General features: G+C 39.9%; 1 protein-coding gene across 7 annotated transcripts in view; it reads right to left on the bottom strand.

Annotated features, from left to right (window-relative positions):
* Positions 1-24,351, bottom strand: part of l3mbtl1 (L3MBTL histone methyl-lysine binding protein 1) — an 84,125-nt gene that overhangs the window by 21,874 nt on the left and 37,900 nt on the right. For 4 of the 7 annotated variants that reach the window (XR_009827151.1, XR_009827150.1, XM_062057554.1 and 1 more), the window contains exons 10-19: positions 22,300-22,435; positions 22,145-22,236; positions 21,808-21,986; positions 6,309-6,385; positions 6,162-6,250; positions 5,984-6,094; positions 5,785-5,926; positions 1,824-1,920; positions 1,564-1,755; positions 1,455-1,504 (exon numbers count right to left, since the gene is read on the bottom strand). Coding sequence is in view for 5 of the 7 variants with exons in the window: in XM_062057554.1 (XP_061913538.1) it covers positions 1,455-1,504; positions 1,564-1,755; positions 1,824-1,920; positions 5,785-5,926; positions 5,984-6,094; positions 6,162-6,250; positions 6,309-6,385; positions 21,808-21,986; positions 22,145-22,236; positions 22,300-22,435 (1,165 nt within the window). In the remaining 2 variants the exon portion in view is untranslated. The remainder of the gene's footprint in view (positions 1-1,454; positions 1,505-1,563; positions 1,756-1,823; positions 1,921-5,784; positions 5,927-5,983; positions 6,095-6,161; positions 6,251-6,308; positions 6,386-21,807; positions 21,987-22,144; positions 22,237-22,299; positions 22,436-24,351) is intronic. The other 3 variants (XM_062057555.1, XM_062057556.1, XM_062057557.1) reach the window with 3 other exon arrangements.

Genomic DNA, 24,351 nt, shown 5'->3' with positions numbered 1-24,351 from the left:
TACAGCCCTTTGAGACACTTGTGATTTAGGGCTATATAAATAAACATTGATTGATTGATTGATTGATCATTTATTTATTTATTAAATATACTGCAAAAGAAGGGACGCCTAAAATAAATGTACATACAATTACGCGGTGCTGAAATAAATACATTCTAACTAAATTCATTATAAATAATAATATGTTTTTTAAATAAACTGTCAATGAGATTTAGGTGCAGATGTACAGTCGCAATCAAAAGTTTACATACACTTGTAAAGAACATAATGTCATGCCTGTCTTGAGTTTCCAATAATTTGCTGGGTATTGTGGCCAAACAGCTACATTTTTGTTTCATCTGACATCACATGGACAAAGATAAGACCTTCTAGAGGAAAATTCTGTGGTCAGATGAAACAAAAATTTAGCTGTTTGGCCACAATACCCAGCAATATGTTTGGAGAAGAAAAGGTGAGGCCTTTAATCCCAGGAACACCAAAACTAGCGTCAAGCATGGTGGTGGTAGTCTTATGCTCTGGGCCTGTTTGGCTGCCAATGGAACTGGTGCTTTAAATGGGACAATGAAAAAGGAGGATTACCTCTAAATTCTTCAGGACAACCTAAAATCATCAGCCCGGAGGTTGGGTCTTGGGCGCAGTTGGGTGTTCCAACAGGACAATGACCCCAAACACACGTCAAAAGTGGTAAAGGAATGGCTAAATCAGGCTAGAATGAGGGTTTTAGAATGGCCTTCCCAAAGCCCTGACTTTGTACGTGTGGACAATGCTGAAGAAACAAGTCTGTGTCAGAAAACCAACACATTTAGCTGAACTGCACCAATTTTGTCAAGAGAGTGGTCAAAAATTCAAGCAGAAGCTTGTGGATGGCTACCAAAAGCACCTTATTGCAGTGAAACTTGCCAAGGGACATGTAAGCAAATATTAACATTGCTGTATGTATACTTTTGACCCAGCAGATTTGCTCACATTTTCAGTAGACCCATAATAAATTCATAAAAGAAGCAAACTTCATGAATGTTTTTTGTGACCAACAGGTATGTGCTCCAATCACTGTATCACAAAAAAAAAAGAGTTGTAGAAATAATTGGAAACTCAAGACAGCCATGACCTTATGTTCTTTACAAGTGTATGTACACTATTGATCGCGACTGTAAATACAGCTTCTCTACTTTAGTCATCATTTTTGCGCTTAAAAAACTTCTCTCTGACTTTAGCTCCAGACTTCTTTTGTTTGTTTGATGTTGTCATTGCTGCCACCAGTGGTGGAAAGTTGTATTACAGCTAACTCTGTTTTTTTTTTTGATTGATTGATTGAAACTTTTATTAGTAGATTGCACAGTGAAGTACATATTCCATACAATTGACCACTAAATGGCAACACCCGAATACGTTTTTCAACTTGTTTAAGTCGGGGTTAAGAAAGAGTGGCTGTAATCAAAAAGGTACAAACTCACTGAGAAAGTCTCTCTGCTGGTTCTTTCTGTATTTGGGGGGGCGACCGATCCTGCAACAACAAGACCTCGATGTCAACAGAGACAAAAAAGCAAAGGCGACATTGATTACCTGCCACGGAAATGTGAGGTCTTCTTGTTCTTCTGCGCAAAGAAGAAGCTCCTCTTGCTCTCCGAGTCCGACAGCTCGGCTTTCAGCCTGCTCTGGTTGCGCTCGGCCAGCGGGCAGCCCGACACGCAGTGGTGGGCCGTGAAGCGCCCCGTCGCGTGACCCGAGCCGTCGCAGCCGGGAGTCGGACACTTCCTGTTGGGGTTGTTTTCCCAGAACATCTTGAAACAAGTTTGTTAGCGTGGCCGGAATGAGAGGCCGACCTGTTGTGGAAACTGTACTTGCTGCTCCTGCTGTGACTGACGACCTTGCAGGGAACTGGTGCAGGGTAGGCGGACTGGACAGCCATCATGGCCACATCTGAAGACATGAAAACATTTCACTTCTACTTCCACTCAAGCATTACCAACAACATGGATGTCCAGGTCTTGGAGTTGCTTGCTTCTTGAAAAACACAGCAAGAAGACTTTGGCTACGCTCACACTCCATGTCCAATTTAGGATTTTTTTTTTTGTCAAATCCGATCTTTTTGTTAGTGGCTGTTCACGTTTAAAAAAAGAAAGGTGGTGTCTAACTTGAATGCAATCTGACCCGTAAGTAATGTTGTCCCGATACCAATATATTTCCACATTTTTTTAAATAAAGGGCACCGCAAACAAAACATTTATAATTGTCTTTATTGTAACAACAAATCTTAGTGTACATGAAACATATGTTTATTATTGCAATTTAGTCCTTAAATAAAATAGTGAACATACTAGACAAGTTGTCTTTTAGTAGTAAGTAAACAAACAAAGACTCCTATTTAGTCTGCTGACGTATGCAGTAACATATTTTGTCATTTATCTACCTATTATTTTGTCTGCATTATGAGGGACAAACTGTAAAACTGTATTATTAATCTACTTGTTCATTTACTGTTAATATCTATTTACTTCCTGTTTTAACATGTTCTATGTACACTTCTGTTCAAATGTAATAATCACTAATTCTTCTAATCTTTGATACTTTACATTAGTTTTAGGTGATACTACACATTTGAGTGTCGATTCGATACCAAGTAGTTACAGGATCATTTGTTTACATTGAGGAGCGCTAGCTTGCTGTTAGCTATTGTATCGTCCTATGGTGTGTAGTGAAGCATGTTTAGCTACTCTTGGTCCTGCAGGGATAATAATACTTACTTTATTTGTTGCCATGGAGGCCAGGATTAGTCATTTAGAAGTAGCTAAAACACTGTGGATGGACGTTAGCCGCAAGCTATGTCTTGACACACCTCTTCAGTGTTACAGCTTCACATTTATCGTTAGTTTTTAAGCCAAAATGCGTCCGTTCTTCCTCCTATGTCATCACACCGTATCTGCTTGTAAGTACTCAGTATGTGTGCGCCGCCGAACCTGCTCCTCTGCTCCAGCAATGTAACGACGTAGCGCCCTAATGTAATGAAAAAAAAAATAGCAGCGGTGTTTTTCAGAGGCAGTGTAGTACCGTTTTATTTCATTAGTATGGCAGTACTTCATTAGTAGTGGTATACTGTACAACCCTACCCACATGCGGACATGACGCCACTGCGGTTTTCACACAAGTAAACATGGCTTCCACCTTAGTCGGTCTCAGTCCGGGCACATTTGTGGCAATTTCAAGGGTTTTGTGCCATCCAAGTCAACATTTAATGCAGCAAATGATTGTACGAAGAAGATGACGAAGGAAGAGGACATATTTTCTCTGTGGGTGAGGAATGGTTCCTAAAACATTTTATTTTCACCTGCTTTCTGCTCCATTGTCAACTATTCATTTTGTATTCTATTTTGGCCAATAATTATGACGCTTATCGCTTTTTGACGACATTCTGGTCAGATGAATACGACCTGCACCGCGGGAGCGTTCTCTTTGAAGAAACATCGCATATATATCCCATTTATTTGCACATACGACAGAGGCCTGGGTTGGATATTAACATTTCTGAATTGCACACACACACACACACGCACACGCACGCGCAAACGCACACACACACACACACACACACGTAACGCATATATATACAGTATATATATATATATATATATATATATATATATATATATATATATATATATATATATATATATATATATATATATATATATATATATATATGACTGTTTGCACGGACGTGAAATAAATCCCATGCAAGGTCAGGGATACATATGGTCAGCACGGTGGAGCAGTGGTTAGCGCTTCCTCCTCACAGCCCGAAGGTCTTACTTATAGTCCCGAACTCGGGAAAAGAAACGATTCACATCACTTTAGAAAAAAACAAAAGATTTTTGATTGTTTTGGATAAAAAATATAAAAAAATATAAAAAATATGTAAAATGTAAACAATAATTGTCAAATATCGATATTTGCCATTTTGACGTATATTTTAACCAGTGTTGGGACTAACGCGTAACGCCGTTAGTTTCGGCGGTAACTAGTAATCTAACGCGTTATTTTTTATATGCAGTAACTCAGTTACCGTTACTGCATGATGCGTTACTGCGTTATTTTACGTTATTTTTATGTAGTATCGGCTAGAAACAGAAGATCTGAGTGTGTTTTATTGGAGCGCTGCGGTGGAAAAGAAGAGGAGTGCTTTCTGTGGATGGGGGAAAGCACGCCTCCCCGCACTCACCGATATGTCACTCACCTCACATGCTGTCATATCTTAAGGGGCCACACACACACACATACACTACTCTCATAACAACTAACAAGACATCATGGCGAAGCCAGAAGTCGAGTTTTTTAACATGGAGACATTCTCAATACTTTTCTTTTGTCGAGCACAAAGAAAATAACATTTTAGTTAAATGTAAGTTGTGTCTTGGATCAAAGATCCTATCTACTTAAAGTTAAAATTAAAGTGCCATTATGTTGCGGCTATTTAAAATAGTTTTGTAAATTTTTTCTGGCCTGAAATAAATTGGCCCTTTGAAACATATTTTTGTCTTTGTGTGTTGTATGTAGACCACATTGCTTTCTGAGTTCAGTGATGCAAATGCATGTCAAGTTGATCAACACATTGTATTATTCTCCAGTGCAATAACAGTACTAAAATGAAGGCTAAAAGGGCATTAATGGGAGCCTTAAAAAAAAGGGGAAAAAAAGAAGTAACTAAATAGTTACTTTTCAGAGTAACGCATTACTTTTTGGTGTAAGTAACTGAGTTAGTAACTGAGTTACTTTTGAAATAAAGTAACTAGTAACTGTAACTAGTTACTGGTTTTCAGTAACTAACCCAACACTGATCTTAACAGCCTTTTTTTCCCCCTTTTCAATCAGCAGATACAATACAATACAATTGTGGATGGCTACCAAAAGCGCCTTATTGCAGTGAAACTTGCCAAGGGACATGTAAGCAAATATTAACATTGCTGTATGTATACTTTTGACCCAGCAGATTTGCTCACATTTTCAGTAGACCCATGATAAATTCATAAAAGAAGCAAACTTCATGAATGTTTTTTGTGACCAACAAGTATGTGCTCCAATCACTCTATCACAAAAAAATAAGAGTTGTAGAAATGATTGGAAACTCGAGACAGCCATGACATTATGTCCTTTACAAGTGTATGTACACTTTTGACCACCACTGTAAGTGTGTTGTGATGAAGACGTGTAAGTGTGTGGTGACGAAGACATGTAAGTGTGTGTGGTGATGAAGACATGTAAGTGTGTGGTGATGAAGACATGTAAGTGTGTGGTGATGAAGACATGTACGTGTGTGGTGATGAAGACATGTAAGTGTGTGGTGATGCAGACATGTAAGTGTGTGGTGATGATGAAGACATGTAAGTGTGTGATGATAAAGACATGTAAGTGTGTGGTGATGAAGACATGTAAGTGTGTGGTGATGAAGACATGTACGTGTGTGGTGATGAAGACATGTACGTGTGTGGTGATGAAGACATGTAAGTGTGTGGTGATGCAGACATGTAAGTGTGTGGTGATGATGAAGACATGTAAGTGTGTGATGATAAAGACATGTAAGTGTGTGGTGATGAAGACATGTAAGTGTGTGGTGATGAAGACATGTAAGTGTGTGGTGATGATGAAGACATGTAAGTGTGTGATGATAAAGACATGTAAGTGTGTGGTGATGAAGACATGTAAGTGGGTGGTGATGAAGACATGTAAGGGTGTGGCAATGATGAAGACATGTAAGTGTGTGGTGATGAAGACATGTAAGTGTGTGGTCACCGTGGGTCTGATGTGTTTTGGCATCGTGCGGGGGGGCCTTGAGGGGGTGAGCGGTGGCCTCGCACCAGCCTGCCGGGTGGATGTCGGGGTGGTCCGAGTCCATCCACTCGTCATACACGTGACTCCAGCCGTCATAGTGGATCTGGAGGAGGAACAGGCGTGTAGTAGGCCTCACACACACACACACACTCATGAATACCTTGATGCGGTGAGTCTCCACTTCCTCCACTGTGGCCACTCTGATGAGACCAGGACTTCTCTTGTCCACAGCCTCCAGTTTCATGTGAGGCAGGAAGTTGTGTGCAGGACGCTGCATGGCGACAGCAAGAAGAATGTAGGACACAGAGAGTGGACGCCATGAACAATGTTCTTCTGACCGTTTGGAAAGCCTCGGGTGCCACCGCCTTGGAGCCCATCTCAGTCAGGTAGCGCGACCAGGAGAAGTCTGCCTGGTCAGGATAGTCTGCTGATGCAGGAGCGGCATGTCAGCTAAATACCGTACATGGGTTGGAATGTACACACACCTTGAGGTGGGGTGAGGGGAAGACTCTTCTCCTGGCACCAACCAATGGGGTGAATGTACGGACTGCTTGCATCACACCTGTCAATCAATCATTAGAAATGATGTGTTCTTCTAGTCATAATATGGATTGTACACACAATAATGTCATCACACCTGTCAATCAATAATTATAAATGATGTGCTTCTTCTAGTCATATTATCAATTGTACACACATTGATGGCATCACACCTGTGGCACATTTCACATCAATAATTAGAAATGAATGATGTGTTCTTCTAGTCATAATATGGATTGTACACACAATAATGGCATCACACCTGTCAATCAATCATTAGAAATGATGTGCTTCTGCTAGTCATAATATGGATTGTACACACAATAATGGCATCACACCTGTCAACAGTGTTGGGACTAACGCGTTACAAAGTTAGTCCCGGCGGTAACTAGTAGTCTAACGCGTTATTTTTTATATTCAGTAACTCAGTTACTGTTACTACATGATGCGTTACTGCGTTATTTTTTATGTAGTTATCGGCTAGAAACAAAAGATCTGAGTGTGTTTTATTGAAGCGCTGCGGTGTCGTCCTTCTGTGTCACAAGGAAAAGAAGAGGCGTGCTTTCTGTGGGTGGGCGTAGTTGAGGGGCGCAGGGGAGACGTTCCTCCAGGGCCTATGTACTTCGGGGCTAACAACCTTTACTTTACCCGGAAGTGGGTCTTTACAGCTGAGGGTGAATGACGAGGCCGGCGGTTTGTTGCAACTTTGTGACTTTATTGGACGCAGCCATCCACCAAGCTAGAGCACCTGCACACACTCACTGTCGCCGTTCCCTCACCTCTCTTGCCCACTCACTCACTGACGTCACTCACTTTACATGCTGTCATATCTTAAAGGGCCACACACACACACACACACACACACACACACACACACACACACACACACACACACACACACACACACACACACACACACACACACACACACACACACACACACACACACACACACACACACACACACACACACACACACACACACACATAAGCTACTCTCATAACAACTAAAAGACATCATGGCGAAGCCAGAAGTCGAGTTTCTAAACATGGAGACATTCTCAATACTTTTCTTTTGTCGAGCACAAAGAAAATAACATTTTAGTTAAATGTAAGTTGTGTCTTGGATCAAAGATCCTATCTACTTAAAGTTAAAGTTAAAGTGCCATTATGTTGCAGCTATTTAAAATAGTTTTGTCAATTTGTTCTTGCCTGAAATAAATTGGCCCTTTGAAACATATCTTTGTCTTTGTGTGTTTTATGTAGACCACATTGCTTTCTGAGTTCAGTGATGCAAATGCATGTCAAGTTGATCAAAGGATTGTATTATTCTCCAGTGCAATAACAGTACTGAAATGAAGGCTAAAAGGGCTTTAATGGGAGCCTTAAAAAAAAAGAAAAAGAAAAAAGAAGTAACTAAATAGTTAAATAATAGTCAAAAATTGTTCAGCATACGAGAGGGCGGTTATAATTTAAGGGGGAATTTAAATTTCAAAATGCTTAGTTATAGAATGACCATTAAAAGTTTTTGTATTTCAATTTGTGGAGTGAAATTATGGAATGGTTTGAATGTGGAGTTAAAGCAATGTCCAAACATAAATCAGTTTAAAAAGAAGTATAGGCACATGGTATTCCAGAGGTACAGAGATGAAAAAGGGCTTTGATATTGGGTTGTTTGTGTTACAGAAGAGTGTGGGGCTGCCCATTGAGGCAGTGGTGTTGCTGTGGTGGCATGATACCATTTCCATGATCACTAGTGGTAATGGTGTGGCTATGTATGTGTGTAGTGTGCATATGTATGTATATATCTATAATTTATGTACAGTATATATAAGTTCATTAAGTTTGTACATTGAGTGAATAGGTACTTCTAGCTCAGAGTAATTTATGATTTAAAGAAAAGGGGTGGGATTAAATAAGTGTAAACTTCTTCTCACTCCTTTTCAAATATGTAAAAAAAGAAAAAAAGAAAAAGAAAGTCCAATGCTCATTTGTTTTTGTTTTTTATTCTCCATTGTTTTCATTTTGTTATAATGGCTGTTAAGGCTATAGCACTGTATTGGATCAGGCTTGCTCTTGTTTTTATGCATATCTGAAATAAAAATATATCAATCAATAGTTACTTTTCACAGTAACACATTACTTTTTGGTGTAAGTAACTGAGTTAGTAACTGAGTTACTTTTGAAATAAAGTAACTAGTAACTGTAACTAGTTACTGGTTTTCAGTAACCAACCCAACACTGCCTGTCAATCAATCATTAGAAATTATGTGCTTCTTCTAGTCATAATATGGATTGTACACACAATAATGGCATCACACCTGTCAATCAATCATTAGAAATGATGTGTTCTTCTAGTCATAATATGGATTGTACACACAATAATAGCATCCCACCTGTCAATCAATCAATAGAAATTATGTGCTTCTTCTAGTCCTAATATGGATTGTACACACAATAATGGCATCACACCTGTCAATCAATAATTACAAATGATGTGCTTCTTCTAGTCATATTATCAATTGTACACTCAATGATGGCATCACACCTGTGGCACATTTCACATCAAGAATTACAAATTATGTGTTCTTCTAGTCATAATATGGATTGTACACACAATAATGGCATCACACCTGTCAATCAATCAATAGAAATGATGTGCTTCTTCTAGTCCTAATATGAATTGTACACACAATTATGCAAATCAATATGTCTGATTGCTTTTTCTACAATATGCATAAATGAGGTTTTCTTTTCTCGGACCACTTAGGACTTTATTATTTAAATAGTTCCTGTTCCTCTCCATCAAAGAAGAGGATGTACGCCGGCAGTTCTTGAAGCTGAATACGCGGAAGGCCCCCTGGCCGGATGGTGTCTCCCCCTCCACTCTCAGACACTGTGCGGACCAGCTGGCTCCTGTCTTCACTGACATTTTTAACACCTCTCTGGAGCTATGCCGCGTGCCGTCCTGCTTTAAGACCTCTACCATTGTCCCTGTCCCCAAGGTGGGTGTCCCTGTCCCACAGCTCTTTTTATTACCAAATATGTGTTATATGTGTTTTATGTCGCACGTTTGCACCAAGAAAAATTCCTAGTTTGTGAACCCGTTCTCAAACAATGGCAATAAAACTATTCTGATTCTGATTCAGATTTTTCCTCATATTTGACAATAATGTTGAAAATAGTAAAAATCATGTGATAATATTACACCCTTTTCTCCTTGTAATGTAACACATTTATTCTCATTAAATTGTGGCGGTTTTCATAATCCTATAAATGTATTCTCATTAAATTATGTGTTTTTCCCCCAATAATATTATGACTTTATGCTCAGTGTTTTTACAATTTTATTCTCATAACATGTTGTTTTTCTATAAAACTATGACTTTATTCACATACAATCTTGTGTTTTTATAATACTAACATTTTATTCCTATAAAATGTTGTTTTTTTCATATTACTATGATCTTATTCACATAAAATTGTGTTTTTTCCCCAATAATATTATGCTCATTGAAATGTGTTTTTATCATAATGCTAAGACTTAATTTTCATAAAATGATGTGCTTTTCCCCCTTTTTAATATTATTATTCTCATAAATGTTTGTATTTTTACCATAATAACATTTTATTGTAAGAAAGTGTTTTTTTTTAATTTTTATAAAACTATGACTTTAGTCACATAATATGTTGTGTTTTTATCATCATAACATTTTATTCTTATTAAACTATGTGTTTTCATGTTTTGTTTAAGTTATGTTCTACTTGGTTTTGGACTCTTTTTAGTTCCTGCTTTTCATTCCCTTGTCTTGTTTCCATGGTTACCCATTAGTTTCACCTGTTCCACGTTTGGACTCATTGTGCACTTTTATTTGTCACCATAGCAACCATTAGTTTCACCTGGTTCACATTGTCATGTCACGCACCTGTTCACCTGTCTTGTCACGCACCTGTTTTCACTGATCACGTCACTATTTAAATATGTCTGTTTCTGTTGTTCGTGCTGGCGTCCTCACACATTCAGCACTCTGCTTCGTGTCGTGTCACAGTTCTCTATGTCAAGTAAGTTTGTGTTTATTGTTCATAGTTTTTGTGCCCACGTGCATGTCTTTTGTTTCATAGCCAAGTTTGTTACCTCCTCTGTGAGCGCCATTTGTTTATTTCTTTTTTATTGTTAAATAAACATGTATTTAAATTCACGCCTCGCAAGCGCCAATTTTCCTTTGCACCACGGGAGAACAAACCACGCCACAGACCAAGTCCTGACAGTAGGACGCCAGCAGAAAAATTCTCCCGCAAGAAAGTTGGTCAGTTTGGATGAGGCTTCTTGGGAGGTGCTGCGCGCCATGGAGATCGAGACGCTGCGCTTTTCCCCCAGGGAGCGCAGGGGGATAATGTGGGGGAATGGAGGCAAGCTGGTGCCAATCGGTGCGTCGTTCCCGTCCCGAAAGCGTCGCCAAGGACGAGGGAAGACTTCCGCGAGCCGGCAGGACACGCCGCTCCCACAAGCCCCTCCGGGCGGAAGCAAGCCACAGGCAGCCCGGCGTTACCCTGATGACATCACAGACCAGGATTTTTTTTTCAAGACTTTTTCTTGTGATCCCTCACCTCCAGCAAAAGACTTTAAAGACATGATAAGACATTACCAAGACATGTTTTTAGAAATAAGAGCATGTCAAGCCAAGCCACCCAAATTTCATGCCCCGCCCCCCAAGACTCAAGCCACGCCCATGTCACAACAGGTTTCTTTTTTTTCACCCACTCAATCACATGTAGAAAAAAAAGGACATTTTGGACAGTTTGGAGGGGAAGATTCTGCCCCCCCCTGACCTCCCTCCACCCACCCCAAAAGAAGGTTCCAGACCGCAGGGAGCGCGTCTGGGATCCGCTCCTTGAGGGGGGGGCTAGGGCTGGGGACTGTTCAGTTGGGGTTGCTTTTCGTCACGCCAAGCCACAGCCTCCAGCACGACCACCACCACCAGTCTTTCGGCCTGCTAAGCCGCAACCTCCGGTTCGGTCACCACCACCGGTCTTTCGGCCTGCCAAGCCGCAACCTCCAGCTAGGCCACCTCCACCTGCTCCACGCCCAGCTCCACGCCAAGCCCCACCACGCCAAGCGCCACCAGTACCTGCTCCACGCCAAGCGCCGCCAGTACCTGCTCCACGCCAAGCGCCGCCAGTACCTGCTCCACGCCAAGCGCCGCCAGTACCTGCTCCACGCCAAGCGCCGCCAGTCGCAGCTTCACGACGCCAAGCGCCGCCAGTCGCAGCTTCACGACGGCAAGCGCCGCCAGTCGCAGCTTCACGACGCCAAGTGCCGCCGGTCGCAGCTCCACGACGCCTAGACCCCTCAAGCCAAGTCCAAGACCCCTCACGCCAAGACCAAGACCCCTCACGCCAAGACCAAGACCAAGACTACCAAGACCAACGCTGCCAAGACCAAGACCCACGCTGCCAGGACACGCCACGCCAAGCTTTGCCGCCCGACGCACCACGCCAAGCTTCGTCATCTGCGTCTGCCACCTCGACGAAGCGCCTGCCTTCTCGTCGGCCATGGATGTGGCCAGGACACGCCACGCCAAGCTTTTCCGCCCGACGCACCACGCCAAGCTTCGTCATCTGCGTCTGCCACCTCGACGAAGCGCCTGCCTTCTCGTCGGCCATGGATGTGGCCAGTCCATGGGCGTCCGCCACGCCAGGTACGCCGACCTCCTCGTCGGCCACGAATGTGGCCACTACCTGGTCGGCCGCCACGCCAAGTGCGCCCACCTCATCGGCCATGGATATGGCCATTCCCGGGTCGCCCACCTCGTCAGTTACAGCGGCGGTCTACGCGTCGCCGCCACCTGATTATGCCCCGGTGGATACGGGGACACGTCGTCTGGCAACCCACCGCCATGTCCCCCTCCCGCCCTCCCATGACTATTGATCATTGTTTTGTTTTTATTTTTGTGGACATCTGGTATATGTCCTTAAGGGAGGGGCTCTGTCGCATCTGTGTGATCATGTTTTGTTTAAGTTATGTTCTACTTGGTTTTGGACTCTTTTTAGTTCCTGCTTTTCATTCCCTTGTCTTGTTTCCATGGTTACCCATTAGTTTCACCTGTTCCACGTTTGGACTCATTGTGCACTTTTATTTGTCACCATAGCAACCATTAGTTTCACCTGGTTCACATTGTCATGTCACGCACCTGTTCACCTGTCTTGTCACGCACCTGTTTTCACTGATCACGTCACTATTTAAATATGTCTGTTTCTGTTGTTCGTGCTGGCGTCCTCACACATTCAGCACTCTGCTTCATGTCGTGTCACAGTTCTCTATGTCAAGTAAGTTTGTGTTTATTGTTCATAGTTTTTGTGCCCACGTGCATGTCTTTTGTTTCATAGCCAAGTTTGTTACCTCCTCTGTGAGCGCCTTTTGTTTATTTCTTTTTTATTGTTAAATAAACATGTATTTAAATTCACGCCTCGCACGCGCCAATTTTCCTTTGCACCACGGGAGAACAAACCACGCCACAGACCCAGTCCTGACATTATCATAATGCTAAAACTTAATTTTCATTTTCATTTTTAATATCATGCCTTTATTCTCATAAAATGTTGGGTTTTATTTACATAATATACATTTATCCTCATGATTCTTTGTGTTTTTTTTTTTTTACAATATACACTACCGTTCAAAAGTTTGGGGTCACCCAAACAATTTTGTGGAATAACCTTAATTTCTAAGAACAAGAATAGACTGTCGAGTTTCAGATGAAAGTTCTCTTTTTCTGGCCATTTTGAGCGTTTAATTGACCCCACAAATGTGATGCTCCAGAAACTCAATCTGCTCAAAGGAAGGTCAGTTTTGTAGCTTCTGTAACGAGCTAAACTGTTTTCAGATGTGTGAACATGATTGCACAAGGGTTTTCTAATCATCAATTAGCCTTCTGAGCCAATGAGCAAACACATTGTACCATTAGAACACTGGAGTTATAGCAGCTGGAAATGGGCCTCTATACACCTATGTTGATATTGCACCAAAAACCAGACATTTGCAGCTAGAATAGTCATTTACTACATTAGCAATGTATAGAGTGTATTTCTTTAAAGTTAAGACTAGTTTAAAGTTATCTTCATTGAAAAGTACAGTGATTTTCCTTCAAAAATAAGGACTTTCAATGTGACCCCAAACTTTTGAACGGTAGTGTAATTACTTAATTGTCATTAAATTATGTGCTTTTTTTCTTAATATTACACCTTTATGTTTGTAAAATGACATACAATCTTGTGTTTTGATCATACTAACATTTGATTCTTATAAAATGTATTTTTTTTAAATGAATTTATGCTCATTAAAATACATGTTTTTATCATAATGCTAAGACTTCATATTCATAAAATTCTCTGCTTTTTTCCTTTCAATATCATGCCTTTATTCTTATAAAATGTTATGTTTTTACCATAATAAGATTTTATTGTAATAAAATGTATTCACATTGTTTTTTTTTTAATCTTAACATTTCATTCTTTAAAAAAGGATGTTTTTTTCTCATATTACACGACTTTATTCTCATAAAATGTTGTTTTTTTCATAATATTATGAATTTATGTTCCTTAAAATACATGTTTTTATCATAATGCTAAGGCTTCATTTTCATTCAATTATATGCTTTTTTCCTTTCAATATCATGCCTTTATTCTTATAAAATTTTGTGTTTTTACCATAATAAGATTTTATTGTAATAAAATGTATTCACATGATGTTTTTTTTTATCTTAACATTTCTTTCTTTAAAAAAGGATGTTTTTTTTCTCATATTACATGACTTTATTCTCATAAAATTGTGTTTTTTTCATAATATTATGAATTTATGTTCCTTAAAATACATGTTTGTATCATAATGCTAAGGCTTCATTTTCATTCAATTATATGCGTTTTTCCTTTTAATACCATGCCTTTATTCTCACAAAATGTTTTTTTTATTTTTTTAAATACTAGAACTTTATCCTCATCATTTTTGGTGTTTTTCTTTACAATATAATAACTTAATTGTCATTAAATTATGTGCATTTTTTCTTAATATTACACCTTTATTTTGATGTTAAAATGTAATTACTGTTTACATGTTCTATGCTATTTTTCTTTTGGTTTAACTTATTATCATATTTGTTAAAACATTTATTGGCTTTTTTTTTTGTATTTTCATGACTTAGACAATCAAAACATTTTGTAGACAGGTTGGCACGACTTCATATTCAACTTTGTCCAGAATAGAAGAGAAATGAAATGAGCGTACATTCTTGACTGACATAAAATCTAGTTCAAAGGTCAGAAATTCCACAACAGTTGTCTTTACATTTAATATTTATGTTCATGTGTTGCTTTTTAGTCGGTGCCTTAAAATTATGTACTTTTTAGCTTACCGTGACTTTTTCTTTGCTATTATATTATATATTATATTGATGCAGCTTGCGCATGGCTATGGCTATGCTGCGGCTATGCTAATGCTCTTGGGAGTGTAGAGCGATTTGGCAAAAAACACCCGTCATTTCTGTCAATTTCATGGCTGGCTCAAAGCGTGAACACTCTGTGATCACATACGACCGACAGACAATTCTGGATGTGGATGGATCGGGTCGTTATAGACTGAAAGATGCATGTACGGTGGACCTCCTCGCTAGCATGGGAATACTTCGCGGACTACATCGAGCGGCCTTTGTAGCAGCGGAGTCAAGTGCTAGCGGTGACCGCCAATGGAGACGACGTAAGCGGTGCGAGCGGAAGCAGAAGCGGGGTTGCCGAGCGGGGCTAACAACAAAGAGAAAAGCTAACCAAAGAAGCGTGGAGTCTCCGGGTAAGAAGCCATTTAAACTAGAACTAGCCGGCGTCAGGCTGGATAATCCCTGCACACATAGCAATTCTCTTAGAATAAAACACAACTCACATACTGTTTTTTCTTTTGTGACCGTGTCAGAGGCAGACATACATTGTACTGAGGTAGCTAACTATGATGCGTTCAGTTTATCGCAACATCAAGCAAACAATCTGAATATCCCCGTCGTATCAATTCCTAGATATGGTCGAAACTATTTAAAGTGCAATACGCATAATAAACGCAACATTATTAATATTGCTACTTCGGATAATTTCAACAAACAATCCTCAAAACAGCCCACTACCTATAATATGGGCTTTTTAAACATAAGATCATTATCTTCCAAAACGTTATTAGTTAATGAAGTCATTAGAGACAACAAACTTGACGTCGTTGGTCTCGCCGAGACCTGACTCAAACCAGACGATTTTTTTGCGCTAAATGAGCTCCTCCTAACTATACCAATACACATGTTGCCCGACCTCTTAAAAGGGGAGGGGGTGTCGCACTAATATACAATGAAAACTATAATCTTACACCTAACCTAAATAATAAATATAACTTGTTTGAGGTGCTCACTTTGAGGTTTGTCACACCGCTGCCTCTCCACCTGGCTGTTATCTACCGCCCCCCTGGGCCCTATTCGGACTTCATCAGTGAATTCTCAGAGTTTGTTGCTGATCTAGTGACGCACGCCGACAATATAATCATAATGGGGGACTTTAATATCCATATGAATACCCCATCGGACCCTCCATGCGTGGCGCTCCAGACTATAATTGATAGCTGTGGTCTTACACAAATAATAAATGAACCCACGCATCGCAACGGTAATACGATAGATCTGGTGCTTGTCAGGGGTGTCACCACCTCTAAAGTTACGATACTCCCATACACTAAAGTAATGTCCGATCATTACCTTATAAAATTCGAAGTTCTGACTCATTGTCAACAAACTAATAATAATAATAATAATAACTACTATAGCAGCCGCAACATTAATGCTGCCACAACGACGACTCTTACTGACCTACTGCCTTCGGTAATGGCACCATTCCCAAATTATGTGGGCTCTATTGATAACCTCACTAACAACTTTAATGACGCCCTGCGCGACACCATTGATAGTGTAGCACCGCTAAAGCTAAAAAGGGCCCCTAAAAGGCGTACCCCATGGTTTACAGAAGAAACTAAAGCCCAGAAATTATCATGTCGAAAGCTGGAACACAAATGGCGTGCGACTAAACTTGAGGTTTTCCATCAAGCATGGTGTGATAGTTTAATAACTTATAAACGCATGCTTACCTCAGCTAAAGCTAAATATTACTCAAATCTCATCCACCTCAACAAAAATGATCCTAAATTTCTGTTTAGTACAGTAGCATCGCTAACCCAACAAGGGACTCCTCCCAGTAGCTCCACCCACACAGCAGATGACTTTATGAATTTCTTTAATAAGAAAATTGAAGTCATTAGAAAAGAGATTAAAGACAATGCATCTCAGCTACAACTGGGTTCTATTAACACAAATACGACTGTATATACGACGGATACCGCCCTCCAAAATAGTTTCTCTCTCTTTGATGAAATAACATTGGAGGAATTGTCAAAATGTGTAAATGGGACAAAACAAACAACATGTTTACTTGACCCAATTCCTGGGAAACTTATCAAGGAGCTTTTTGTATTATTAGGTCCATCAGTGTTAAATATTATAAACTTATCACTTTCCTCTGGCACTGTTCCCCTAGCATTCAAAAAAGCGGTTATTCATCCTCTACTCAAAAGACCTAACCTCGATCCTGATCTCCTGGTAAACTACCGGCCGGTGTCCCACCTTCCGTTTATCTCGAAAATCCTCGAAAAAATTGTAGCACAGCAGCTAAATGAACACTTAGCGTCTAACAATCTCTGTGAACCTTTTCAGTCCGGTTTCAGGGCAAATCACTCTACGGAGACAGCCCTCGCAAAAATGACTAATGATCTATTGCTAACGATGGATTCTGATGCGTCATCTATGTTGCTGCTTCTTGATCTTAGCGCCGCTTTCGATACTGTTGATCATAATATTTTATTAGAGCGTATCAAAACGCGTATTGGGATGACAAACTTAGCCTTGTCTTGGTTTAACTCTTATCTTACTGACAGGATGCAGTGTGTCTCCCATAACAATGTGACCTCGGACTATGTTAAGGTAACGTGCGGAGTTCCCCAGTGTTCGGTTCTTGGCCCTGCACTCTTTAGTATTCACATGCTGCCGCTAGGTGACATCATACGCAAATACGGTGTTAGCTTTCACTGTTATGCTGATGACACCCAACTCTACATGCCCCTAAAGCTGAATAACACGCCGGATTGTAGTCAGCTGGAGGCGTGTCTTAATGAAATTAAACAATGGATGTCCGCTAACTTTTTGCAACTCAACGCTAAGAAAACGGAAATGCTGATTATCGGTCCTGCTCAGCACCGACATCTATTTAATAATACCACCTTAACATTTGACAACCAAACAATTAAACAAGGCGACTCGGTAAAGAATCTGGGTATTATCTTCGACCCAACTCTCTCGTTTGAGTCACACATTAAGAGTGTTACTAAAACGGCCTTATTTCATCTCCGTAATATCGCTAAAATTCGTTCCATTTTGTCCACAAGCGATGCTGAGATCATTATCCATGCGTTCGTTACATCTCGTCTCGATTACTGTAACGTTTTGTTTTTGGGCCTCCCTATGTCTAGCATTAAAAGATTACAGACGGTACAAAATGCGGCTGCTAGACTTTTGACAAAAACAAGAAAGTTTGATCATATTACGCCTATACTGGCTCACTTGCACTGGCTTCCTGTGCACCTAAGATGCAACTTTAAGGTTTTACTACTTACGTATAAAATACTACACGGTCAAGCTCCTGCCTATCTTGCCGATTGTATTGTACCATATGTCCCGGCAAGAAATCTGCGTTCAAAGAACTCCGGCTTATTAGTGATTCCCAGAGCCCAAAAAGTCTGCGGGCTATAGAGCGTTTTCTATTCGGGCTCCAATACTATGGAATGCCCTCCCGGTAAAAGTTAGAGATGCTACCTCAGTAGAAGCATTTAAGTCTCATCTTAAAACTCATTTGTATACTGTAGCCCAGGGGTCACCAACCTTTTTGAAACCAAGGGCTACTTCTTGGGTACTGATTAATGCGAAGGGCTACCAGTTAGATACACACTTAAATAAATTGCCAGAAGTAGCCAATTTGCTCAATTTACCTTTAACTCTGTTATTATTAATAATTAATGATATTTATCTTTGTGGAAACACTGATCATCTTAATGATTTCTCACAATAAATATATATAGAAACAGATAAATATCAATATGCAACACTTTATTTTTATATTTTCTCTAAGTGCACATTTTTCAAATTGAACATTTTCAAATGATCACTTCTAAGACAGTCTTGTGAAATCACAATATCCCATTTTAACTAGCTAGCCACTAACATTTTTTAACAAATCATGAATTACTTTGTACCATGTTTGTACAAATAATAACTCATGTAAAATACAAAAGTAAACTCTCAAATTTTTAAATCATGTCACACTTTGAACTGGACACCAAATCTGTTATCTGTTTCTTTGTCAGTTAGTGGGAAGCCTGGCATTGCATGCTGTTAACTAGTGTGTTGTACTCTGGTGTGTAACTTGACACTGCAACTCTCAGTGAGTCTTGCAGATGTGCATCAGTGAGGCGTGTTCTGTGTTTGTTCTTGATGAAGTTCATGTCAGAAAAGGCTGATTCACAAAGATAAGATTTTTCCTCATTGTTTGCGGAACCTTCTTAATCTTTTGGACATATTTTCACAGCAATCTGGCCTTAAGCTTAATTATGATAAATGTAAAATGTTAAGGATCGGAAATCTAAAGGGAACGTCCTTTCGAATGGAATGCAAAGGGCCTGTTTTGTGGACAGATGGACCCGTTAACATACTTGGTGTTGTTGTCCCAGAAAATCTGGAATATCTAGGCTCAGTAAATTATGATAATCGACTAAGAAAGCTGGACAAAATTATGCAATTATGGAAAGGGAAATCCCTAACCTTGTATGGTAAAATGTCTATTGCCAACTCGTTAATTATTCCTCAATTTATTTATTTGTTTTTGTCATTACCAGCTCCATCACAAAACTTTTTTAAGATTTATGAGCGGAGGGTCTTCGATTTTGTCTGGAACGGCAAACCAGAAAAGATTAAAAGAAAGGTTTTGTACAAAGAGTATGAATATGGGGGCCTGAAACTTCTCAACCTTGAAGCTATGTGTCTGTCTTTAAAAGCATCAATTGTTCCAAAGATGTATTTAAACATTGAGTGGTACACAAATGTCCTGTTGGACAAAAAACATGTACTGTATCAAAAGAAATTGTATCCTTTTTTACAAGTGATCCCCTCCCAGAGAGTCTGCTGGGAAACAATCCACTCATAGTGGTGTTTTCAATTTTATGTGCCAGAAAAAAGAGACAATATTTTGCAGCAGTTAATATGGATGAACTCTAATATTGTAATAGATGGAAAGCCTTTCTTTTGGAAAAATATGTTTGAAAGAGGAATAATTTTTGTCAATGATATTATCAATGAGAATAGTAAAATTATGAAGTATGATGAATTTAGAGCTATGTATGGTGATGCTTGCTCAAGCTTTTCATTTTATCAACTAACTGGAGTAATTGGGAAAAGATGGAAACAAATAATTAATTATGGAACTACTAAATTATTAGTTTGTAAACCTCTAATAAGAAATTCTAGTTGCAAAAAGGAACTAAAATAAATAGAAAAAAATATAATTTTTATTTAATAAAGAAATCTTTGAAGGCTGCCTCATACAACACAAATGGAAAATGGGAGGACTTTTTTGACTGCCCGTTGCCATGGGATGCCATATTCAAAGTAATCTATAAAACCACTATCGATGTGCAAAATCGTTATTTTCAAATTAAAATTATTTATAACTTCTTACCCACAGGGAAAATGTTAAAATTATGGAATATGACAGAGTCAGATGATTGCCGATTTTGTTGTCAGGAGCCTGAATCCACCCTGCATTTGTTTTGGTATTGTCATATTGTGTCTTTGTTTTGGGTGGAAGTTGAAAAAATGTGTTTAAGGATTGGTTTGTTTATGAAGCTTAATGGGGTTTCTGTTATTTTAGGAGAGTTCATTGACAATCATGATTTAGTCAATTTAATTATAGTACTCGGTAAAATGTTTATTTTTAAGGCCAAAAACAGATATTCACTTAGTATTATTTTCTTTAAAACATTTATTCAGTATTTTCTAACTTTAGAAAGTTACATGGTTGAAAACGATAATGATGCCAAAAAACATTAAAAAAAAGATGAGAAGTCCTCAAAGGCTTATTTTGAAAGTATAATTATGTTTATAGATTATATGATATCTGTTGTTGTGTTCCCTAATTTGAGTGACCTGGACATAATCTGGACTGTACATAAATGCTTATTTTGAAAATGTAATTTTGTTTATAAATTATATGCAATCTGTTGTGTTCCCTAATTTTTTTCTGTGTACATGAATGAAGGTGTGTGTTGCTGAGTCCGACTTGGACATTATCTGGACTGGGCCTGGTTTAAAAAACCCTTTAAACAGATCTAATTTCATTGACAACCTGGTCTGTTGAAGATAAGGCCCTTTTTTAAAAAATAAAATAAAATAAGATAAATAAATAAAAAACATTTTCTTGGATAAAAAAGAAAGTAAAACAACATAAAAATAATTACATAAAAAATAGTAATTAATGAAAATGTTAGTGGACCAGCAGCCTATACAATCATGTGTGCTTCAGGGACTGTGTCCCTTGCAGATGTGTTGTCTATGTTGTGGGAACCAGAATATTGGTAGCAGAAAGAAATAACCCCTTTTGTGTGAGTGGGTGTGGATGAGTGTGCATAGGGGAGATTGTTTGGGTTGATGCACTGATTGAAAGTGTATCTTGTGTTTTTTCTATGTAGATTTAATTTTTTATTTTTTTTTTAGAACAGGCCCGCGGGCGACTCATCTGGTCCTTACGGGCGACCTGGTGTCCGCGGACACCGCGTTGGTGACCCCTGCTCTAGCCTTTAAATAGACTCCCTTTTTAGACCAGTTTATCTGCCGTTTATTTTCTTTTCTTTTCTACTCTGCTCCGGGGTGGACCGCTAGCCTGTTCATCGGATGGGGACATCTCTACGCTGTTGACCCGTCTCCGCTCGGGATGGTTCCTGCTGGCCCCACCATGGACTGGACTTTCGCTGATGTGTTGGACTTTCACAATATTATGTCAGACCCACTCGACATCCATTGCTTTCGGTCTCCCCTAGAGGGGGGGGGTTACCCACATATGCGGTCCTCTCCAAGGTTTCTCATAGTCATTCACATTGACGTCCCACTGGGGTGAGTTTTCCTTGCCCGTATGTGGGCTCTGTACCGAGGATGTCGTTGTGGCTTGTACAGCCCTTTGAGACACTTGTGATTTAGGGCTATATAAATAAACATTGATTGTTTGATTGATTGATATAAATATATTATTGCATCAATGTTGTGCTAGTACCATGAAATATTGTTTGGACTTGCTGACCAGTAGTCGTAGGTGTCGTCCCAGTTGTCAAAGTGGACCAGGAAGCGGCGGTCTACGGCGTCGGTGACGGTGGCCACGCAGATGAGCGAAGGGTTCATGCGGTCCACGGCCTCCAGTTTCATGCCCACCTGGAAGCCGCACTGCACGTCCGTCTGTTGGAGCGCGCACACACACACACACACACACACACACACACACACACACACACACACACACACACACACACACACACACACACACACACACACACACACACACACATCTTCTGATACTGGCGTGTGTCAGAGGACAGAAGAAGACCAGGTCTTACCCTGCCAGGACTGGCAAAGAGTTCTTCAGGAGCCACTTGTGCTTTGGTCATCTTCAGGTAGTTTGCCCAGGTAAACTCCTCCTCTTTACAACCTGCATAAGGTGTGGTGTTTTAACCATCCGGCTCAACTGGAAGGCTGCATCCTGACCTCTGACCTTTGGGCGTGTGCAGTTTGTGGCCCGTGCGCTCACACCATCCCACTGGGTGCACGTCGGGCGAGTTGGCGTTGACCCAGAAGTCATGGCAGTCAGAGTAGCCGTCGAAGTGAAGGCGCAGACGGTGGCCGCACACCTGCAGGCCAGAACTTTATTTTCATTCAGGCAGATCAAAATCTATTTTACGAGCGACCTGGCCAAGCGAAAAGTGCTTTCATAAACACATACAACAGTAGCAGTCCCACACCAGAGTTAAAGGAGCTATATGTAGAAATGTCATGATATGTCATTAATAAATCATGTTATTTTCCAATACCTCTATAACTGATAACAGTAGTTCAGCCGGGATATTCTCATTTCAAAATTACATTTACAGCCCCGAAATATTGTTATTGTTTTCATTTCGATGCCCCGCCCTCCACTGTTTGACCAATTAGAAAGTCTGTGAGTGTGTCACATTCAGGTTGCCATCTTGGGCTGGCTACTGCCACTGGTAAAGTTACTAAACATGTCAGACCTTAGTCCATCTAAAAGTTACCATTCTCAAGTTATTCATGACAAAGCCAGGAACAAAACCAGGATTTGTATCGGTGATGCCTTTGAAAGATGGAGACCATTGAAGGCGGAGAAGATTTTCTCATCTGACACCAAACTTGCTAATTTCCTCCTCGATAGGTAAGTCAAGCATTTACAAACCCCAAAACCAATGAAGTTGTCACGTTGTGTAAATGGTAAATAAAAACAGAATACAATGATTTGCAAATCTTTTTCAACTTGTATTCAATTGAATAGACTGCAAAGACAAGATATTTAACATTCGAACTGGAAAACTTAGTTCTTTTTTGCAAATATTAGCTCATTTGGAATTTGATGCCTGCAACATGTTTCAAAAAAGCTGGCACAAGTGGCAAAAAAGACTGAGAAAGTTGAAGAATGCTCATCAAACACTTATTTGGAACATCCCACAGGTGAACAGGCTAATTGGGAACAGGTGGGTGCCATGAATGGGTATAAAAGCAGCTTCCATGAAATGCTCAGTCATTCACAAACAAGGATGGGGCGAGGGTCACCACGTTGTCAACAAATGCCTGAGCAAATTGTTTAAGAACAACATTTCTCAAGCAGCTATTGCAAGGAATTTAGGTATTTCACCATCTACGCTCCGTAATATCATCAAAAGGTTCAGAGAATCTGGAGAAATCACTGCACATAAGCCATGATATTACGCACCTTGGATCCCTCAGGCGGTACTGCATCAAAAAACCACATCAGTGTGTAAAGGATATCGCCACATGGGCTCAGGAACACTTCAGAAAACCACTGTCAGTAACTACAGTTGGTTGCTACATCTGTAAGTGCAAGTTAAAACTCTACTATGCAAAGCCAAAGCCATTTATCAACAACACCCAGAAACGCTTTGCTGGGCCCGAGCTCATCTAAAATGGACTGATGCAAAGTGAAAAAGTGTTCTGTGGTCTGACGAGTCCACGTTTCAAATTGTTTTTGGAAACTGTGGACAACGTCTTTTGTCTGGAGGACACGAGTCCTCCAGACCAAAGAGGAAAAGAACCATCCGGATAGTTCTAGACGCAAAGTGTAAAAGGCAGCATCTGTGATGGTATGGGGGTGTATTAGTGCCCAAGGCATGGGTAACTTACACATCTGTGAAGGCACCATTAATGGTGAGAGGTACATACAGGTTTTGAGGCAACATATGTTGCCATCCAAGCAACGTTATCATGGACGCCCCTGCTTATTTCAGCAAGACAATGCCAAGCCACGTGTTACAACAGCGTAGCTTCATAGTAAAAGAGTGCGGGTACTAGACTGGCCTGCCTGTAGTCCAGACCTGTCTCCCGTTGAAAATGTGTGGCGCATTATGGGACCGTTGAACAACTTAAGCTGTACATCAAGCAAGAATGGGAAATAATTCCACTTCAAAAATTGGTCTCCTCAGTTCTCAAACGTTGTATATATATATATATATATATATATATATATATATATATATATATATATATATATATATATATATATATATATATATATATA

The sequence above is a fragment of the Entelurus aequoreus genome, linkage group LG01, assembly GCF_033978785.1.
Source record: "Entelurus aequoreus isolate RoL-2023_Sb linkage group LG01, RoL_Eaeq_v1.1, whole genome shotgun sequence".
Lineage (NCBI taxonomy): Eukaryota > Metazoa > Chordata > Actinopteri > Syngnathiformes > Syngnathidae > Entelurus > Entelurus aequoreus.
The sequence above is the reverse complement of the archived record's forward strand: the minus strand, read 5'-3'. Positions and strand labels throughout refer to the sequence as shown.